Genomic DNA, 22,009 nt, shown 5'->3' with positions numbered 1-22,009 from the left:
TGTATTTAAAGCACTCCCACTACAGCCTGGGAACTGTAGTTTATTCCTCCCAGAGCTACAGTTCCCAGCATCCTTAACAAGCTACAGTTCCCAGGATTGGGAGGGGCGCGCTTTAAATGTATGGTGGGAATGCATCCCAAGACACATGCTGGGGAATGTGCTGTAAATCAGGAACTCTTGAGCTGCCGCTTGCTTGCCCAAGCCAGTTTTCTAGTTTCTGGTAGCTGTCAGCTAGTATATTTTGAAATACTGCTTCTCAGGCAAAACTAAAGCAAGTCTCAGCAATTAAAAATTCAATGCACAATTCTGTATGTAAATTGAAACATGGCTCTGCCACCAGGCTTGTGAACTAATAAAATGGGAGGGGGGAAGGGAGTAGAGGGTGAAAGGAGTTGGATGTGGGATCTACTTGGCAGTGCCAGCAAAAAATGAGAGATAGGCTTTTACATTCTGTTGTGGGGTCAGGCTTATGTTTCCCTGTTGCTTCTCTTGTTGAGGGGGCAATTATGTATTATTCCTATGGTCTTTAGGCCCCTGCCATCTGCCAGAGTACTAAGTGGCCTTCCTCTTGTGCCTGCAGATACAAATATTGGTCTGGTTTGCTTGTAATGCTAAGCCAAACCATAGCTTGGCTGAGGCTCTGGGAGAGGATTTCCTTCTTTCTGGTCATTCTGCTGCTGCACCCAAACCAGAACATGGTTCTGCACACTTTCCCAGGGCTAACTGTGAGCTATAACCAAGGTTGGTCCTAGGAGTTACGACTTGTAGTTTGTCCTGGAGAGCAAAACCATAAGCCCAGGTTTGGATAACTCATTAAGCCTGGCTTGGATGACTCATTGGTGAGGAGCAGAGTAGCCACAGTCTCTCTGAGAGCCTGCAATTGTGCTAAGCCAGACACCCCCAACCTTTGGCCCTCCAGATGTTTTGGACTACAATTCCCATCATCCCTGACTACTGATCCTGTTAGCTAGGGATCATGGGAGTTGTAGGCCAAAACATCTGGAGGGCCATAGGTTGGGGATGCCTGTGCTAAGCCATGGTTTTGGCCTAATGCCAACAATCGAACCGGGCGGTTGTTAGTGACACTGCTGCATTAAATTTAGAAGATAGGCCCTAGTTTTTAAAGCTTGAGATTAATTGCCATGTATAATTCTTTATTTGGTCCAGGCCTAGGCAGATGTAATGTGGGAGAGTGCATACATTAATCAACTTGCCTTCTTGCTTCCCTGCATCTTCCTCCCCTCTCACATGGTCAGCAACAAAAGCCAGCAGAGGGAAAATGAAATTACAAGTATTAAAAGCAGCCAAATTCATTCATTTTCCATTTTTGGTACTGCAGCAGCTGTGTGACTCGGCAAAGTGTTTTGCTGCTATCCAGACCCCTTTCTGGTAGGAGTGGTGGGAAATCCCTCTCATTGGATTGCCTCAAAAGCTGGTGCTTTAAAACTTGAACACTCTGTCTGGCCCTGCTTTAGGTTACTTCAGCTCAATTTCACTGATTGTCATGTACAGTTTCCAAAATGAGTGACTTGAAGCTTGCAGTGAACTTGGGAAATATTGGCGGCCAAGTCAGAAAGGTGCCAAAACACGGAAGTCTAGGAAATTGTTTTTTATATCTCACCCCAATTCCACTCCCCCCCAAAAACCCTTTCCAGACCTGCAAGGAGAGACTCTTATTTCCAGCAACATAAAAGGTCTCTGATAGTCACAAAAAAGGGCTGGTAACTATGTGGAAGAGCACTTGCATTGCACATGAAAGGTCCCAGTTTCTGGCATTCCTAGATGTGGCTAGGAAACAGCCCTCTCTCAGATTCTGGAAAAACTGTTTAGCCAGGGTAGAAAATACTGGGTTAGATGGACCACTGAGATTACTCTGTATAAGGCTGTTTCCTGTGGATGCAGCAGTCTCTTAGGCCTATCTGTCTGATTCTGCTAAAACACAGAGTATAATATTTAGTTTTTGGGGAATCTCTGCTTTTTTTGTAATAGCAAAGTATCTAGTGGCCCTTATTCTGTGACTATGCTGGTAGTGTATGGGCAGCAACTGGTTGAATTACCACAAAGCTAGTGAGGTTGCCCAGTAAGAGTTAAGTAGACAGAGCTTTTTGCCCTTTCCTATAACAAGGAGAATAAATTACATTTTAGAATTTAGAATGATAGCGCATGCGTGCGTGGAACAGGTTGCGGAATTTGGCTTGTGTTGATGTGGAATACCGTCTCTTAGTAAAGGGTATAAGTAGCCTTGTTGATTGATAAGTGAATGGCGCTTGCCAGTGAGTTGTAGTGAGCATTCAAGATGAAAGTCAGCTTGAGCAAAAGAGCAAACACATCCTGGAGTAAAATGGGATTGAACACACTGAGAGTTCTTTTGTGCCAAGCACACCACTTGGGCATCAAAAGTGCAAGGCATTGACTCCTTTGTAGTGGGCTTCTCTCAAGGTAAGTGCATCACAAAGTATCTTAAAATGATCTGCAGGTTTTAGTTGTTTGTTTATATGTACACCATTCTTGTGACACTTAATATTTTTAAAATTTTCTTAAGTGGTCTACAAAAAACTGAAGCGACAACAGACAACTTGAAACAAAAATACTACAAAAATACACAGTTACATATGAAACTTTGTACATTAGTACAAAGTTACCAATATATAAAAATCTATATTGTTTCATTTTCCTTCTGACACAACTTACCTCTCAGCCTCCGGGTTCTCACCCAGGGTCCAAACAAAACTCAGCTCACCCACAAAAGTATCATGATAAGAAGAGTTCCTGTAAACAGCAAACATCGCCCTAGTCTCTTACTATAGACTTGCTTTTTATGGGCAGGCCCAAGGCGGATGGTAGCTTATGTGCCTAGTCAACTTAATTGACTAGAAAACCACCACATGGGCCTAGCGCAGTTAAGAGGTGGTCTACTCTTCTCTTCCCTCCCCAGCATTGGTGGTGTAATTATGATTGTGGATATGTTGGGCGCTAACCATGGTTAGCTTTAAATCTGGGTTTGAGGTGTGGGATTTAAAGTGGATGTACACACTGGCTAACTTCATTGTAGACACAACATTACACGTTAATACTGTAGATGAAGGTGTGGACTTCGATGAGATGGAAAGGAAGGGAGCATTAATGTCTGGCAGTCGCTCCTGATCTAACCATGGGTAAGAGGCTTGGAAGTGTTGAATCAGCAGTGCCAGAATGTCTGCTTTTATCTTATTATGTTTGATCTCAGACAACAGGCAGGTATCCTCACTGCAGAATACCACCTTTTTCCTTTCATGCTGTCTGTACTAAAAGTTCAACATTCTGTGCTATTTGCAGTATTTATTTATAGTATTTGGACCCTGCTCTTTAGTCAAAAAGGCCCTCTGAGTGGCTTACATGCACATTTATTGAGTAACTTCAGAAAATTTCTCTTAAGTCTGGTTTTGCTGGTCATGGTGAGCAGAAGCCCTACTTTCAACCCCTAGGGTCTTATTCAGCTATCTCCCTAGCCTCTGAGATTTTAGCAGACATTACGTAATATTTGTAGCAACATGGATTAGAAATTCACTCTCTTAAAAACTAGCTGAAGGTAGGAACCACATCTAGGTGATATTTAGGTGCTTTCTACACAACACTATGATAGGAATAGGGAACATGTGGCCCTCTGGATGTTGGACTAAAATTTCCATCAATCCCATCCACCATGGCCAATAGTTAGAGATGATGGAAGTTGTAGTCCAGCAACATCTGGAGGATCACAGGTTCTCCATCCCTGGGGATGTAGCTGATTTATTTGATACTATATCTCCTTGTCTCCAGCATCTGGTAACCATTCTTTCAAGTAGTGGTTAAGACCCACAGAGGGGTCTCACCCTGACCTCAGGTGGGATGCGTTAGTGGTTCTACTACCATGTTAAAAACAGTTTGGTGGGAAGCTGACTAAAGGTGGGAGGATGGAGGGTGACTAGATAGAGGGACATTGTTCAATTTACCACCTAATTTGAGAAGCTTGAGCCTGACAAAAAATTTCCTCTGCAGCACCTATTTGGGACAGCCTTGTATTATATCAGTGCTAGCCTGATACCCACAGGTGAAACAGTTCCATGGAGGCAGGTCACTGGGCTGGCAGAGCAGGGGTGAAGGCCTCCCTCCTTTGCCAGTTCACAACAGGCTAGTAGACTTTTTTTTTGCTTGTTTACAAGGCTGTACCAATGTCCATTAAATCTGGAAATAAAAGCAAAAGAGAGAAGTGGACAAACACAGCAAAAGAACAGCAACCTCCATTTATTTGTTATAGATTGAGGTTATGAATGTGTCCTGAATTCAAAAGTGAAGTTTATTTTTTTTCACAGTGTGCATCCAATCATTTATGTTTGACTGCTTACACTTGGTTATTCCGCCGGTGTTAGAGCTCCCTGTTGGGAATGTGTTACGTGTCCAAGTGGCAATTATCTGTGTGCAGGAGAGCACTTCCATGAGCAATGGCACTTGTGTAACACTGTTTGGTAAGCATTTATGCAACCTCTGCATTGTGGCTCTCCCACCGAGTGGCATTAACACAATTCCAAACCACTTATTTTCCAGCTTCGAGTGAGGCTAATAATTTCCTAGAAGTGACACAGGCGGCGATGATAATAAAAAAACCTTTACCAACAGTAGTTACTCATGTTCTAAGTCATTTGTTTAATGATTCACTGGTTTACGCTTGGGATGTTTTCAGAAATTATCCCTGCAATCATAAGGGCTAAACAAATTTTAAGTACACATGAAAGAACAAAAGTGGTTCCGGTTCCCCTTGGTGAGAAAGCGTCTAGAAACACGTTCCCCACAAAATAAGGGCAGAACGAATTTCCTTGCAGTGCTGCTGGTCTTGAGTGGTTAAATATTTCCACTTGATGATCGAAGGAGTAGGAAAAGCACTTGGTGATTGGTCCAAAACGGTTTGTGAGTTGCTTAGCAGGGAGGAAGTTTGAACCCTGGTGCATGTTTCATAACAGCGCTCCAGTGTGGGGCAACTGACTTAAGCTAACTTCAAATGATCTCTTTGTTGAAAGCCAGTTTCTGTTGAGAGGAAGTAGCACGTCAAAGGGTTGCCTGCCTTGCAGCAATGGGGAGAAAATTCGTAACAGCTAATGCCAGGTGATGTGCTGAAAACCAACTCCAGGCTATAGTATTGTGAGTGGAAGAAGTTGAGAGCTCCTGTTGTGCACTAATAACTGAGCACAAAACACAGACGTCATAATTCTGGTTCAGGCTTGTGGTCCAGCGTTCTTCAGCTTCCTGTTTATAGCTTTGCTTTGTGTTTTTAAAGCATTTAATAAAACCTAAGTGTCACAGTCAAAGAGTCTCAGACCCTTCGGAAGTTAGAGTGGGTGGTGAAGAATCTATATTCAGCCAGAGGGCCATGTTCCCTGCTGGACAGCTTTTCAAAGGGGTCACCTGCCATGGGTTAGCAGGACCTCAAGCCAAAGGGGGTGGGGCAACAGAAGCAAATACAACCTTTGTACACAGTAGGCTGATTTTTACACAGTACCCTTCTGTAGCCTCCATCCAGACAAGCAGGAGGCATTATTGGAGTTCAAGGACAAATCCCTGCCAGGCAAAAACAGGAGGGGGTGAAGCAGGGCCAATGAGGGTGTGTGGTCTAGGGAGAGTTCCTTGGACCAGAGGCCTTGAGGGCCACATTCTGCCCCCTGGCCTGAGATTCCCCACCCCTGACTTAGAGCAGCTGGTCCTTCCTTTCTCTATGTCTCATTGAGTGCGTGAAGAGAGATAGCCTAACCTACTTTATCCTCCCTCAAGATTAAGCCTCCACCTTCTTCAGGACTCTCCGCTTCCTCCTTTCCCTAATTCCCCCTGAGGCTTATAGCTCAAGAGGAGGAGCTGGGAGCCTCTTTTCAGCTTGGCCCTTGTGCCCCCTTGCTGATTACTGGTTGAACTACTTGTGAGCAAGCAGCTGGTCTTGTGGCATTCCCGCTCCCCCCATTAAAAAATTACAGAGATGCTTAAATGCAGGTTTGAAATTAATGTAGCAAGGTTGGGAGGCCAAAGCAGAGATTCTGGAATGGCAAGGCTATGGAGACAAACCAGATGCAGTAAGTCTAGTGCCCTTTCCTAATTTTTCGCCTAAAGTTGCTTGGCCTGTAACCACCATCTTGTTGTGACTTATAACAAGCACCTTAGAAATTCTGGGAACCCATGATCTGGTTTTCGGATTGTGGGAAAGCTCGCTTTCTGGTTGTCATTTAGATTTTCCCAACACTGAGAATATCACTGAATCAGAAATATATTCATGATCTAAGGCCAAGGACCCGCCTAGTGGCTCGCCAGGGTTGGTCCCGGCCTACTGGTGAACAGAACACCCACCATTCCACAGATTCCTATCTAGAGGTCTAATTCCCAGTACAGGATAAGAGAAGACCCTGGCTTGTACCCTCTGTTAGTCCTACTCGGAGTAGACCCATTGAAATGAATAGGCATGGCTAACACAGGAAGTCCAGTGGGTCTGCTCTGAGTGAAATTTGGATATAGCCCTGTGCCTCTTTCCCTATCTGCATACTGCAGAATGTGGGGGAAGGAATTGGTGGTAACGCTAAATAATGACTGGCTGGTAAACCAAGCGGAACACTTGACTTCCTAACCAAGTAGCAGCTAGATAATAAAGTAGGCTGCTCTGTTTTACTTTACTATCTTCTGACACCCACCCCTTTTGCTGACAACAACTATCTAGGCAGCAGTGCACATGGAGTTCTATGTCACATAGCAGTCCAGAAGTGTTTCTAGTCAGCCGTTATTTTTGACTGCTTCTAGTTCCCCTTCTTCTTGGCATACAAAGGGGGCTTGATTCTTGCCTTATTTCTGTAGGATATGGGGTAAGCAAGAAATGGGGGGGGGGGGGTTTGACCGTCCCAGGCTGCTTCAAAGAGGATCATGCTTCAAAATACAGTTGAAATGAGACCTGTGGGAGTAAGAGACAAAAACGCCTCTCAAAGTAGTTAACTGTGTAGAATGCAAAAGGAGAGACCTGTGGTGCTGAGGTGTCGTGGTCACTAGAAGGCAGTGAGGACTTGCTCATGAGAAATGGATTTGTTGATACGTGTGCGTGAAAGAACATTGTGGTTCAGGATGAAGATACAGTAATAATAGGAGCATCCACACCCTGCATCAACCATAATTCTTTCCCTCTCATTCCCTTACGTGGCTCTACATCCGCTTCCCAACCAAGTTGACAAGCTGCTACCTTCCGAATGGCAGAAATATTTTTAGGGAGAGAAATCCTTTCGTTTTGTTCCCTGGTGGGGGAAAAAACAGCCTTCTGTTCATTTAAACAAATGGGTCTCTTGTTTAAAGTGCCCCCCCCCCCGGCATGATCTGCAATAGGGAAATGTTCTGTGCTGGTACTTCTGCAATCCAGTTTGCTCATGTAGAAGGAGAAAAGTACCGTATTTTGCGCCCCATAAGACGCTCCGGCCCATAAGACGCACCTAGTTTTTTGGGGGGGAAATAAAGAAAAAAAATTTTATTCCCCCCCCCAGGTGCGGGGCTGGAAGAACCAGGTCGGGGAACAGTGGGAAGGCACGCTCTGCCTCCCCGCTGTCCCCCGAGCTTGTGGGGCTGGCGATGGGGAGGGCAGCTCTATGCCGCCATCCCGAGCGGGGCGGGACTTAGCGCCCCGCTCGGGATGGCGGCGTAGACCTGCCTGCCGTCCCGCGACGGCAGGCAGCTCTGTGCCGCCATCCCGAGCGGGGCGGGACTTAGCGCCCCGCTCGGGATGGCGGCGTAGACCTGCCTGCCGTCCCGCGACGGCAGGCAGCTCTGTGCCGCCATCCCGAGCGGGGCGGGACTTAGCGCCCCGCTCGGGATGGCGGCGTAGACCTGCCTGCAGTCCCGCGACGGCAGGCAGCTCTGTGCCGCCATCCCGAGCGGGGCGGGACTTAGCGCCCCGCTCGGGATGGCGGCGCAGAGCTGCGCTGGTCCCAGGACCGCACGCAGCTCTGCAGGGCCACCGGGAGCGGGGCGGAGCTTCTCCCCCGGCTCCCGGTGGCCGGGCAGAGCTGCGCTGGTCCCAGGACCGCACGCAGCTCTGCAGGGCCACCGGGAGCGGGGCGGAGCTTCTCCCCCGGCTCCCGGTGGCCGGGCAGAGCTGCGCTGGTCCCAGGACCGCACGCAGCTCTGCGCGGCCACCGGGAGTGGGGCGGAGCTTCTCCCCCGGCTCCCGGTGGCCGGGCAGAGCTGCGCTGGTCCCAGGACCGCACGCAGCTCTGCGCGGCCACCGGGAGCGGGGCGGAGCTTCTCCCCCGGCTCCCGGTGGCCGGGCAGAGCTGCGCTGGTCCCAGGACCGCACGCAGCTCTGCAGGGCCACCGGGAGCGGGGCGGAGCTTCTCCCCCGGCTCCCGGTGGCCGGGCAGAGCTGCGCTGGTCCCAGGACCGCACGCAGCTCTGCGCGGCCACCGGGAGTGGGGCGGAGCTTCTCCCCCGGCTCCCGGTGGCCGGGCAGAGCTGCGCTGGTCCCAGGACCGCACGCAGCTCTGCACGGCCACCGGGAGCGGGGCGGAGTTTAGCGCTCCGCTCCGGATGGCAGCGCAGAGCTGCGCTGGTCCCAGGACCGCAGGCAGCTCTGCGCGGCCACCGGGAGCGGGGCGGAGCTTCTCCCCCGGCTCCCGGTGGCCGCGCAGAGCTGCGCTGGTCCCGGGATTGCAGGCAGCTCTGCGCAACCCTCGAGCCGGTCTCCCGAGGGTTGCGCAGAGCTTCCTGAAGCCTGGAGAGCGAGAGGGGTCGGTACGCACCGACCCCCCTCGCTCTCCAGGCTTCAGCGAAAGCCTGCATTCGCCCCATAAGACGCAGGCACATTTCCCCTTCATTTTTGGAGGGGAAAAAGTGCGTCTTATGGGGCGAAAAATACGGTAACTAAAAATAGTGCTCTGCATTCACTGCACAGCTGACTTTATTTCGGAGATTGCTGGGTTCTCTTTTGAAACGTCACATGTTCTTTCTGAAATGGCAAATCCAGGCCCTTGAGGAAGACTTGTCTTTGAGGGTCAGAATTGCTTTCTGCTTAATGGCTTAATTGAGGAGTGCTTTAAAATCGGCCAGTCTTCTGAAAGAGCTGTGATTAAGAGTATTTTTTTTTTTAAGTATGTGAAGCCATAGAAAAGTTACACAAGATCTCTACTTGTGCCATTTTCTCTCTCATTGAGTGAAATTCTTGTCTTGGTTGCTCTTATGAGAGCAACAAAGTTAAAAATAGCTGATTATGTTGGGAATAAGTAGCAAAATCAGAAGCTGTCATATTCAGAACCTGAATAACCAGCACAGACTTCTAGATTGCTTATTCTGCCGTAAGGGATCAAGACGTGGTGATGCTTGAGAGGGTCTTCTCTGAGGCGGGCTCTCAGATTGTGGAATGACCTCCTTTCTGATGTGCGTCTTGCGCCATCTCTGTATGCTTTCTTTGCAGTAAGTGCACCTCTGTGCCCAGGCCTTTGGTTATTGCCCTGTCCTGCTGTTTTCCTTCTGTCATTGGTGGGTTGTGGTCTTATTTTATGTTATCAATGTAAAATTATACTTGATTTTCAATGGTGACAATTTTGTAACCCGCCCTGGGACCATTAAAAGTGGGCTGGAGCACTTCAAATGTAGAATGAACCTGTTAATTAAACCTTCCAGTGGTGCAGTAACCTCAGTATCTTCCAGAGTTTCTCTTATTTATCTTTCAGATTTATAAATTGCGTCATAGCCAGAAGCTATTGAATCAGTGCATAATAAGATAAAATGAGGTAAAGCACAAAAGATGCAGACACTTAAACAATAAAACTAATTCTTAAATTTGTGCAGTTAATATTCCATAAGTGATTCAGGGAAAGGCTTATTTAACAAATATATCATCAGTAGCTTCCTAAGCATCAAGATACTAGGCACCTGTTGGATTCCAGAGGGTTGTGTAGATGCTATTTACTATGTATTGTTTTGGCATGTAAAAATGAATCCATCCAGAATAATTAAGCTTCCCTCTTTTTTCCCCTTTTTGTCTTTCAGTAAGCGTGGCTTCATTGTTCGATCCTTTGGGACGGGGACTCATGTGAAACTTCCAGGACCAGCGCCGGACAAGCCAAACGTTTATGATTTCAAAACGACATACGATCAGATGTACAATGACCTGCTTAGGAAAGACAAAGAACTGTATCCCTGTGGAATGCCCCTTTCAAAACCCTGCTGTTCACCTTTCCGAAAGCTGTTCTTCGCACGTTTGCATAAGGAATATGCTGCTACTTGACTGTGGCAAGGTCTTGGTATTTTTCCAGTTCTAGGCAGGTGCTTCACATGATTGAAGGGCTCTTACCACATCCCTTTAAATGCTCTCTTTACCCTCCAACCCCCGGTCCATTAAGTAGTGGTGCATGCGGTAGAGGAGATTTGACACTTTCTTGGGATGTGATTTGCACTTCTGTGCTCTGGATGACTATGTTGGGTTGCCCCCCATAACTGGCTACTCAAATGGCAATAGCTCTATAGTCATGAAATTCACTAGGAACCTGACAGCTGAAGGTTTTGGCTTGATATCCCAATTCCTGACCGTACACAGCTGCTTTCCTTTCTGGCCATTCTCCCTCTTAGTTTTCTGTCCTCTCCCAGGCTTTCCCTCAAAACCATTCCCATCTCCCCAAATCCCCCTGCCCCCTTTGGCCAGCCCTGACCCCCAGGCTCCTGTTGACCCTTCTGCCTTTCCCACCTCTCTGTGACATCAGGGGTAGCTCAGCCACTGACTGCCAGAGACCACAACTACAAAATCTTCTTTACAATATATATATAGAACTGCTCAGATGCTAAGCATCTTGTTCCCCCCCCCCCCCAGTTGTACTGGAAAAAGCACTTTGGACATTGTCCTTCAGAGAGAGCTAAAGTAGAAGCATTTTGTCCTAGAATAATTCAGTTCAATGTGGGTTCCCCCAGGATGATCAGAGCTAGTGTAGCATCTTTCCTGCACTAACAGGTTTAAAATATACCTCCCATTGGATGTGTGAACCCTACTGTGAATGGATTGGAGCAGTACAATGAGTGGTGTGAATGCATCCTTAGAAACAGTGTGAGGGTCTGGCACCTTTCCCACATGGCCTGGCAAAGATTTGTTCTTTGCAATGAACTGGCTGTGGACGACAGTTCAGGCAAGGAAGTAGGTAAGAACTATAAAAGTAGACCAGCCTGTACCTTGGACCAAGACGGAGGTGTGTGATTAGGTGTCACCACCCCTTTCAGAGCAGCTAAAATGCAGGTCCTGCAACTCTTCAGTACACTCATCCATATTCAACTCTAGCATATAGACTTAGATGTTCTTTCTGGTGCATCTCAAAGTGTTCAGGATCCATTGGTATCCTGGATTTACTGGGGTGGTGTTTTTGTCAACCTTGGGGGGGGGGGAATTAACCCTGCTTAAGCAAAAGCATGCCTGCTCCTTTCCTAGGATTAACTAATGGCATTTGTAACAAGAATGACACGCTTTCAAAGGTGTGTTTGGTCTAATGGGATTCCCCCTTCATCTCAGATATTACCTGGCCGAATTTTAAAAACAAAAACAGGAAAACTGCATACACTTTGGAAATAAAGGGGCTTTAATGAGTTCATTACCAGCCAAAGTTTTAGGCTGTAGCAGCCCTGGAACCTTTCTAATACCAGATATGAAACTCACATCTTTTGAGAAGTGGTATTTAAAAGTAACCTTTCCAGGTGCCTTAGCAGCTGAGGACAGCCAGGAAAGTCTGCCTCGCTTGAAACCTGGGGCCAGTAGTTCCTGCTACTTCCTTTTTCTCTGGAGCTTGAAAAGGGAGGAATGAAAGGGAATGGCCAGGAGGGACAGCACTGTTTACACTCTCAGAAGGCTCAAATAGGTTAAAAGAAGATGACATCCAGAAGTAGATGCTTAAAAACTAGCATAAAGCTGGTCCCAGGCTGCTGAGTTGAGAGGATATTGATAACCAAATACCCACAAGGTCAGTACAGAGAACAGTCTGGCAGTAACAGGTCCTCATTTCGTCTCCTAGTCTTGCTTTAGATCGTTAAAGTGATTGTCAGAAGACTTGAGGGAGACATCAGGGGGTCCATAAATCCACATGTTTTGGGGCAGAGTTATCAGCTCTGTGTGCGTGTGTTAACTGGTGGGAGACCATTAAACCTGAGAGCCTACAGCTCCCAGTAGTTACGGTTTTCATTTTGTTTCAGGCTTTCCTTAAACCTGCATTGCCACGTTTCTCTTTGGGGGCCGCATACACCACACCTGGAGCTTTTCATTTAGGGGGTGTCTTGTTTTATAAAAGGATTTCCCCATCACCAGTAATGCTGTATGTGCCAGGGCTTGAGGACTGGTGGGGATTGAACTGGGAGCCTGTAGCCCTTGAGCTTCTCATGTAGGTATAGTTCTCACTGAGGTTGCAGAACTGTGTCTGGGCCCTTCTACTGTAAGCTGGGAGGTGGGGGATGCAGAATCCATTGATGGAATATAATCCCTTTAATGGACCACGGGTCCATCAAGCACCACGCTTTGTCTGCCATGGTGCCTAGATGGCTCCAGATCACAAGCTGGGCATGTCCCACTAGAGGTAATACTGGTTCTGAACAGTTGAGTGTCTCTCTTTAACCATCATGGCTAATGGCAGACAAATCCTCCATGAATTTGCTCTTCTTGGCCACCTGAGTCACTGCCGGTTGTCACACCCCCAAGTAAATTATGCATTGCTTGAAAGATGTGCTTTTTCTTCTACCGGTCTTACTTCTGCTGCTACTCAGTTTCAGTGGGTGACCTGAGTGCTAGTGCTGTGGCAGAAGAGACGAATATTTCTGTATCCTTGTTTTTTCTCCACATCACACACAATCCTACTACTGTCATTCCCCATGTTGGTGATCTGCCCCCCAAATTAAATTGTCCCAAATTAGCCAGGGATGGGAAACTTTATGGCATCACAAAAGAGTGATAGGAGTTGTGATCCAACCAACATCGGGAGAGCCACAGTTTCCCCATTCCTGCCCTGTACATGGAAATGTAGCTGGTTTTGGAGAAGGTGAGATTAGTGCCCCTTCTTGGCAGTCTGTGTGCAGGGATTTGGGGAGGGGGACCACTCCATCATTCAAACCTCGTGTCAACAAGCCTCCGTTAATACTGTCCAGACACAGTCAAGACCTCAGTGAGAATTAGCACCCGAGAAGCACTACGAAAAAGGACTGGTCCCATAACATACCTCATATGGTTGGGCTGGTTTTTGTTTTAAATATACTTTTTTCCTGAGGTGGTGACCATCTCAGTGGGGCACTAGCGATTCTATTAGAAAATGGGGAAGACCATAGACATTTTGAGGATCTATGTGATGGTTGCCTTTCTTGTTAAAATGATTTGTTGTACTGAGAACATAACAATTAAAAAAGAAATACAATTGGCCCCCTGTCCACGCTCCTGGAGTTGCTTTTTTCTTAGTTCAGCGCTGCATTGAGAGGCAGAACTGTGGCCACCAAGCACTCCTTGCGATGGGGTGGGGTGGGGGAAGTGGAGCAGTCAGTTGCATTTGGGGCCCTAAGGGTCTATGAAAGGCACCAAAAAGTTTTTAGGGGCTCTGACCTCTTGTTCAGAAGGCAGTACTCCTTTGGATTGCAGTTGAGAAGGCAAGAGCAATCTTCCACTCACTATAAATTACCAGTTCTCTACCCCCCCAATCCCACCCGCTGTCATTTTGGGGGCAGATCTATGCTTGGCCTGGTGGGGTGGGGGAAAATGAGATGAATTGTTCTAATAAAATAGTTGCTGCAGGATACTTGGGCAGAGAAGAATGGCTACGGAGGAGTTCTGCTTTTTAGATGGGAGAGCCCACCTTAAGATGGGCAAGTTGTGTGGGGTATCTCAAAAGAAGTGTGGATGGGAACCGTCCTCCAGAAGCTGTAGCTCAGGAAGGGGGAACCTGTGGCCCTCCAGCCATTACTGGACTTTAACTCCCATCAGCCAGTAGCCAAAGGATGATGGGAGTTGGAGTTCCATCAACTCCTGCTTCCCCAAGTTCTGCTCATTTTCAGGTAGGTGAGGGCTTCTCCTTCCAGCCTTCCGTGTCTGAAAAGAGCAGCTCCTCTGTGTATAAATGGGCAAACGTTTTGTGTCTGCGCCTCCATGGTGTGTGGAAACAGGTCCATGTCTCGGCACCAGAAGGGGGTCTCCCTGCCCTAGCAGAGCATGGAAACTAGGGTACACGGTGGACGTTTGTGGAAAGGCTTCTGCTACCCATCTTCCCCCTCACCTCCCACCCACCCCTCCAGTCCATCTGGTCAGTCAAGGAAGCAGCCATCCCAACCAGGCAGAAAAAAGCGCTACAGCGACTTACATCAGGAAACCAAGGTAAAAAAAGAAAAAGAAACAGCTGCTTAGAATGGCAACATGTATGTTTAAAAAACAACAACTTTTTCCTACCCTTTATAGGGAAAACGGGCAGGGGTGGGGAATGAACCCCATTTGGTGTTTAAAGGAAATTGAAGATAGTCGTTGTTTTGGCTGAGATGCACGACGCACAGTCATACATGCAGGGCTGCTCCCTGTTCCTCTTTTGAGAAGGTGTGGAAATGTAGGCAGCTCCATATGTACTTGGGAGGATGAAGAGTGGCCATAGCTCAGTGGTAGACCACACGCTTTACTGCAGAAGGTACCAGATTTGATCTTTGGTATCTTTCTAGTGAAAGGATCTTGAGCTGGAGATATGGGAAAGACCCCACAGAGAGCAATTCCCTGTCAGGAGGATTCCCAAGTGCTGGGCTACATAGACCAGCAATCTGATTTCAATACAGTGATACCTCGGGTTAAGTACTTAATTTGTTCCGGAGGTCCGTTCTTAACCTGAAACTGCTCTTAACCTGAAGCACCACTTTAGCTAATGGGGCCTCCTGCTGCCGTCGTGCCACCGGAGCACGATTTCTGCTCTCATCCTGAAACAAAGTTCTTAACCCGAGGTACTATTTCTGGCTTAGCGGAGTCTGTAACCTGAAGCGTATGTAACCTGAGGTACCACTGTATAGGACAGTTCCTACACTGGAAGATGGCGCAGCCTGTTTGAACACGAACAATTTGAAGCATATTTGGATGGATAGGAGGAAATGGTAAAAGGCAGTTGTTGACGAAGCTTCAAGGTGGGGTTGGGGAAACCAGTGGCCCTCCAAATGTTGTTGGACTTCCAACTTGACTCAGCCAGCATGGGCAGTAGTCAGGGATAAAGAGCCGGCTGTGGGGCCAAAAGTTCCCATCCCTGCTGGAAAGGGCTATGGGTGAGCAAGGCTCACCCAAATCCTGCCAGAGCAGCTTATGGAGTTAGCAACCCAGACAGAACACCCTTAGCGAAAGCTATTGCTGAGGGATTCAGTTCTGCAGCCCATTAGCACTGATACACACAAAGCCCATTTCTCATTGCAGCAGATGGTCATGTGACAAGAGCATAGCAGGTAGCACTTAACCTATTAAGCATTTCTTTTTATTATTGCCTTTGGATACCACCCGCCCTCCGAGGAGCTGAAGGTGGCATACATACTTCTCTTCCTCCTCAGGTTATCCTCACAACAGCCATGTGAGGTAGGTTATGCTGAGAGACAGTGACTGGCTCAAAAGTCACCCAGTGATCTTCATGGCTGAGTGGGGATCTGAACGGTCTCCTAGGTGCTGCTCCAACTCTGGCCAACGCACCACACTGGGTGTACCATTCCATGGAGTTGAGCAGCTTTTAGTGAAGCTTCCATGCTACTAAAACACCAGTACATGTTTCTTCTTGAGAGGCTGAAGGAGCTTTTGTGTGTAAGAACTTAAAATGCAGTGAAAAATAGCTTTATGAGTCTTTGGTAAGAAGGCAAGGTATCTTCGTTGCTCGTCATTTCCTCCAGAACCAAATCAGTACCACAAAAACAAGAATCGCAGACTTAACTCCATCACTTTAAACTGTCCTGCACAGGTGAATCAAAAGCTTTAGTTGATCAGTCTGCTGATTTTAAATTTTGCAGTCAGTGAGTTCCCTTTCTGATTTTAAAAAGCAATATTGATTTCACCCTCCGTAACCTTTCTAACACTGCCCAGCCATGAAGCGTTTGCTTAAAATACTTGATGTATAGCATCACTGTGCGTAAAAGACAGTTGAATTAGGTTATGCCCATGGATTTGGTTTTTCAGCTATATTAGAAGTGCTTCATAAACCATTTGGCTGAATGGGATCTCTGTAGTTGGGGAAACTTTTAGGCTAGATTCCCACCCCCCTTAAAATTCAGAACATGAAAGATTAGCTGATTATTTTTAAAAGTTTGTTGTAGGGAATTTTTTTATCTCCCTCTTTCTCAGACCCAGCCACCAAAATCTTAAAATAACATGATTGGCCATAACTTTAGCTCTTGGAAAACGGTTTTCAACTTGGGTTGGAAATAATGCTTTTAAAATTACTTATATGTAAGTCTCTCACACATATTCATGTGCGTGCACACTGCAGTAAGCTAGTTTAAATGGGTTAAAGTTACTTTGTTATGTACTGAATGTGCATTTCCAGCAGTGTGGCCCATTCTGGTTGGCTTCAGTGTGCCCTGACAGTATCTGTGCAAAAATAATTATGTGTAAGCCCCCTTGAGCGCTGTTGATGACGATGGAAGGGTAGCACTTTGTACTTCACCATACTACTGCAGTTTATATGGCGAGTTCAAGTGTTCAAGGCATTTCACTCACTTTATCCTGTAATTCTAACCATTGCCTTTGTAAGAGGCTGATTTTCCCAAATTGCACATGGCAGGAGGGAGAGGTGGGATGCTGCAGGAGACCTCTTGAATTGAGGAATGGCCACAGCTCACTGGTAGTGCATCTGCTTTGCATACAAGAAGTCCCACATTCAATCCCAGCCATTTTTAGGTGGCTCTGGGAGAGACCCCTGCCTGGAGAGATGCTGACAGTCAATGTAGGCAATATTGAGCTAGATGGACTTAGTATAAGGCAGCTTCCTATGTTAGACACACACACACACACACACACACACACACACACACGTACGTTAATCATAGGGACTTCCTGATCCATTGTGTGATCTCGGCTGCATCAGTGTTTCAGGCTTTTTCATCATCCTGCTTAGAGGGCAATCCTTGAGCCAGAAGATGGCTAACAAAGTGATAAAATGCAATGCAGAATCAAAACAAAGGAGTAAAATTAAAGAAGACCATATCACTTCATACCCCCAGCAGCTTATAATTCAAAACCCAGTAAAGTAATTGTTGCTCTCTTTCAAAGGGCCAGTAGAGGAGATCTGGCAGGTCTCCTTTAAAAGGGGATGGGCTTCAGCAACAACCCCCCCCCCCCAATCTGCATACTTTCTCTCTGGTAGATGCTAATCTTAACAAGTGATGGTGGTGATGGATCATCACAACCTCCTTCGGTTACGGGAGTGGGGGAAGAGCTGGGCCAATTACATTGCTTCCAAAGCACTTAAGCCAGACCTTTGTGTTCTGCACCAGCACAAAACCTGGTGGTCAGGATTCTGAGGTTCCCAGTGTTAGGGGAGTATGGGAAGTACCCTATTTCAAATCTCGCTTCTGCCATGAACTCTGTTTCTCCCCTTCTCCACACTCAGCCCAGGCAGTTCAGGCATGAAACCCACATCTCTATAGTAGACTGCATGCATCTCCTGTTGAAAGGTTTGGGTGCCAGGTGATGAGCAAACACCCTTCATGATCTAGAGATGCTGGAGAGCCATTGCCAGACAAATTTGACCAGGTGTGGGGAACTTTTGACCCTCCGGATGTTGCTGGACTACAGTCTCCCATCATCTCTGGTCTCTGGCCATGTCTGCTTGGGCTGAAGCAGCCTTGCAGTTCAGCAACACCTGGAAGGTCAAAGGCTCCCCACACCCAAACTAGGTAATGCAAGGCTAGATGGGACAGTTACACAGACCTGGAAAAGGTAGCTTCCTCTTATGTGGGGTAACTTCTGTGCTTCAGCTCCTGTCGAGAGAGAAGTGAAGAACACCTGCTAGCAAGAAGGGACCTAAGTGATCTTCTCTTCCAACTCCCTGCAGCTATAGCATCTCTGGCAGGTTCGTCATCCATCCTCAGCTCAAATGCTTCTGGTTGAGAGCCTCCCTCCCCTTTCCATGGTGGTCTGTTCCTATCACTGTACCGCTCATCCCATTAAGAAATTTCTCCTAACTTTTAAGCCAAGATATGCTTCCCAGCATATCTAAGCAGTTTGCAAAAATATAAAGTAAAGCATCAACATTCTCAGTAATTAAAAACAGTTGAAAGCAAGTACAGTGGTATCTCAGGTTTTGAACGTAATCCATTCCGGAAGACCGTTCTGAAACGTTCGAAAACCGAAAACTCGACAGCTGACAGAATCTTGCACTCAGCGGAAGCTGCGTGGCATGTTCAACTTCCGAGGCGTGTTTGAAAACCAAAGCATTTACTTCCGGGTTTGCGGCATTCGTTAACCGAAATGTTCGTCAGCTGAGACATTTGAAAACTGAGGTCCCACTGTACTTAAAAGCATTCAAAATATAACTAAAACCAACAGGCACTAAAATGTGATAAACACACATAAAACTTCTCCATGTCTGGATAGGCTTGTCTAAATAAGAATGTTTTAAGCAGGAGCCAAAAAGTACTGGGAAGGTGCCTGTCTGATGTCAATAGGCAAGGAATTCCACTGAAAGGTGGATTTCTTCCGAGTGTGGAATGGATCTCATGTGGCACCTGTAACAGGGTCACTTCAGCAGACCTAAGCATTTGACTCCTCAGAGCAACAGAGAAACCAGTCTCTCCCATCCTCAGTGTGAAAGCCCTTCAGATATTTTTTCCAACTTCACCAGGCTAAGTACCCCAGCTCTCCTCAACTGTCCTTCATAGTTTCCAGGCCCCCTCACCATTCTGGCTTTTTTCTTTTTCTTTTTCTGGATACCGTAGTACTACAGATGCTGTCTGGACTGTTACTGATTGTGACACAGATACCACTTCTGCAATCTGAGATTGCATTAAGCTGCTTTGGATTGCACATTGCTGGCTTGTGTTTTTCACTTTTGACCTTAGATGCCCCTAGATCCTATTCACATGTATGACTGCCCACAGATTCTTCATATCTAAATGCAGGTTTTTACATTTTAATCTCTATTGAGGTCCATCCTGGAGTAAGTTAGCTACATCCATTAATTTTAATGGGTCTGTTCTGAGTAGGGGTAATGTTGGGTACAACCTAGAGTTCCGTTGGTACTCTTGACAGATTGATTCAGAACTATTCATGATCACTCATTGGGATCCACCTAACAGTAGTATTGTTAGTATATCATCAAGGATGTCATGGAAGACCTTGTGAAATCCTTCACTGAAATCAAGATAAACTACTGTCCTTAGCCTTCTCCTTATCTATAAACCTTAGTAACTCTATCCCCCCCCCCAAAAAAAAGGAAGGAAAAAAAGATAAGGTTAATTTGGCACAACTCAGTCTTTATAAAGCTTTCCCTGGCTCCCGGTAATCCATTCTTTTCTAGTTGCTCACGTACAGACAGTTTAATCTGTTCTAGAATTTTGCCTGTTACTGACGTTGAGTTGATTTTTCTCTAGCTTCCCAGATTTAACCCCCCCCCTTTCCTCCCCTTCTGAAGATATATAGGGACAACATTCATTTCTAGTCACCAGACAGCTGTTGTACCCTGAAATAAAATCTTGTTGCAAGCCCCTTCAGCAACCTGGGATAGGATTCCTCTGGCCCTGGAGACCTGAACTCCTTTAAAGTAGTAGTTAGGTGTTCTCTAGCTACCTCCTTAGCAATCCTGAGTTGCAAATCCCTCCTTGCATCGTTAGTCCTGCTTTTCCCGGTCAAACTCTGTTCCCTTTTTGGGAGAAGACCAAAAAAAGGAATTGAATGGTTCCGCCTTTCTCTGTCAACTCTTAACACTTCTCCACCATCCCTAAGCGACTGTCATTATCCTCCCTTGTCCTTTTCCCCCAAACATGGCCTGAGAAGTTCTTTTTGTCGTTCTGAGTGTCCCTTAAAAGCCACTGCTCATTTAGCTTCCCTGACACCATCCTTACAGCTTTGGACCTCTTTATTGTGCTCCTCCTTAGTTATAAACCCCTCCATTTCCTATATGTATTCTTTAAAAGTCTCGGAGGCTTCCCTGTGCTGTCTGCAAGTGGTAGAGCATCTGCCTTATATGCAGGAGGTCCCAGGTTCAATCCCTGACGTCTCCAGTTAGTGCCGAGAGAGACCCCTGTCTGAAACCCTGGGGAGCTGCTGCCAGTCATTGCAGACAGTGCTTAACTAGATGGACCCAGTGGTCTGGCTCTGTATAAGGCAGCTTGCTAGGTCCCTTACAAGTCTCCTGTTTATCATTTTTATTGGGAGAGTTCAGATTGTGGCATCTGCAACATACTTCCCTGCTAGACCTCATGAAAATATTTACACCAGCCGCTCATTTTCACAGTGTGTGGTGGAATAGATGCTCAGCGGCTGGACCCAAATCTTTCTTTAGTTTCTTGGACTTTTTCAGGTGGCACTTTAGAAACCGCAAACACTAATAAAACCAAAATTAAAGGGTAGAATAAAATAGCAGCAGTGCAGTCTTAAATAGGCATTATAAAGAGCAAACAATTGCTGGAGCCGAGTCAAGAATCAAATGGTCTTTGCCTGTAGGGAGTGCCACATTGGAGATGGTGCCTGAGGAGAGTATTCCACAATAGGGGGCCATCACCGAGAAGGCTCTTCCCCTGCTTTCCACCTGCTCTGTGACATAGCATGCCCTGTAACATGTGCCTGTTCAAATTCTATCCCATGCAAACATGGAGCTGATCTACTGCACCATGCTTGTGATTCTTGGCCACCATCTAATTTTTACTTACATAAAGTATTTTTTTTTAAAGATATTTATTAAGATTTTCAAAATATTACAAAGTAAAAAAAAGAAAAATACAAAATAAAAATAGTTAAAAACAATTCAATCTTTCAATAACTTATCTTTCATTTGCTTATTTCCCGGACCTCCTCACACCTCCCTTTTCTGTATTCCAGTTCAATTTGTTGGTTCAGCAAATCCCTCCCCTCTTTATTTATCCTAGTCTTCAATCTTAAAATATTGTGACATTGAATTCTTACCTATTAATAGCCCATTTTCTCATATTCCCTTGTAGCATTACAGCTATAAACCACTTAGTTTCTATCCAACATCATTCTAACATTCATTAATTTTACAATATTTCTGTAAATAGTCTTTAAACTTTTTCCAATCTTCTTCCACCGACTCTTCTCCCTGGTCTCGGATTCTGCCAGTCATTTCTGCCAGTTCCATATAGTCCATCACCTTCATCTGCCATTCTTCCAAGGTGGGTAGATCTTGTGTCTTCTAATATAACTTACGTAAAGTAAATACAATTGGTTTTATGCCAGGGAAAATTAGTTCTGACTAGCATCCCATTCAGTCCAATGGGACTTATGCATGTCAGCTTCCTCAGAATTGCACCCAGTTACCGTCCTGTTTTCTGCCACAAATCTGCCTTACACATGAAGCCAGTTGTTTGCATCCCTTTTATTTTGTGGCCATAATGTGCGACTGCAGAAAGTGATGCAGCATTTAATTGTTGGACTGTCTTTGTCCATCTGGAAACACTTGAGTTCGGTTGGGTGGGCTGGCTTCAGTCTTGTATGGTTCCCCCGTTTTCTCTCCCCTGGCCTGAATTCCCTCAGTCCATTGCTATTCGGGATCTCTTAACGTAGACTAGTTATAAGTGATTCTGTCTGCCTTCTCACTTCCAAACATATTCCAGGTGGGCGGCTGTCTTGGTCTGCTGCAGCAAAACTGGTAAAAGCACATTTAAAAGACTTGCAAATTTACTATGGCATAAGCCAGGTATGGGGGACCTCTGGTCCTCCAGATGTTGAACCACAGCTCCCATCAGCCCTAGCAAGTATGGTTGATGGCCAGGGGTTATGGGAGTTATAGTTCAGCAACTTCTTGAGGAACAGAGGCTCCCCACACCTGACATATTTTTGTGGGTCACAGTCATCTTCAGT

At 46.3% G+C, this 22,009-nt stretch overlaps 2 protein-coding genes across 2 annotated transcripts in view; both read left to right on the top strand.

The window, feature by feature from the left end:
• The window catches only part of FNDC10 (fibronectin type III domain containing 10), a 199,398-nt gene that overhangs the window by 39,304 nt on the left and 138,085 nt on the right, over positions 1-22,009 (top strand). The gene's annotated exons all lie outside the window — the stretch shown is intronic.
• Positions 1-22,009, top strand: part of SSU72 (SSU72 homolog, RNA polymerase II CTD phosphatase) — a 51,685-nt gene that overhangs the window by 12,411 nt on the left and 17,265 nt on the right. Inside the window, exon 2 of the mRNA XM_083513334.1 lies at positions 10,015-10,158. Coding sequence (XP_083369460.1) covers positions 10,015-10,158 — 144 coding nt within the window. The remainder of the gene's footprint in view (positions 1-10,014; positions 10,159-22,009) is intronic.

This window comes from Podarcis liolepis, assembly GCF_965112155.1.
Source record: "Podarcis liolepis genome assembly, chromosome: 7".
Classification (NCBI taxonomy): domain Eukaryota; kingdom Metazoa; phylum Chordata; class Lepidosauria; order Squamata; family Lacertidae; genus Podarcis; species Podarcis liolepis.
Note: the sequence above shows the minus strand (reverse complement) of the source record. Positions and strands in the feature narration are given on the sequence as shown.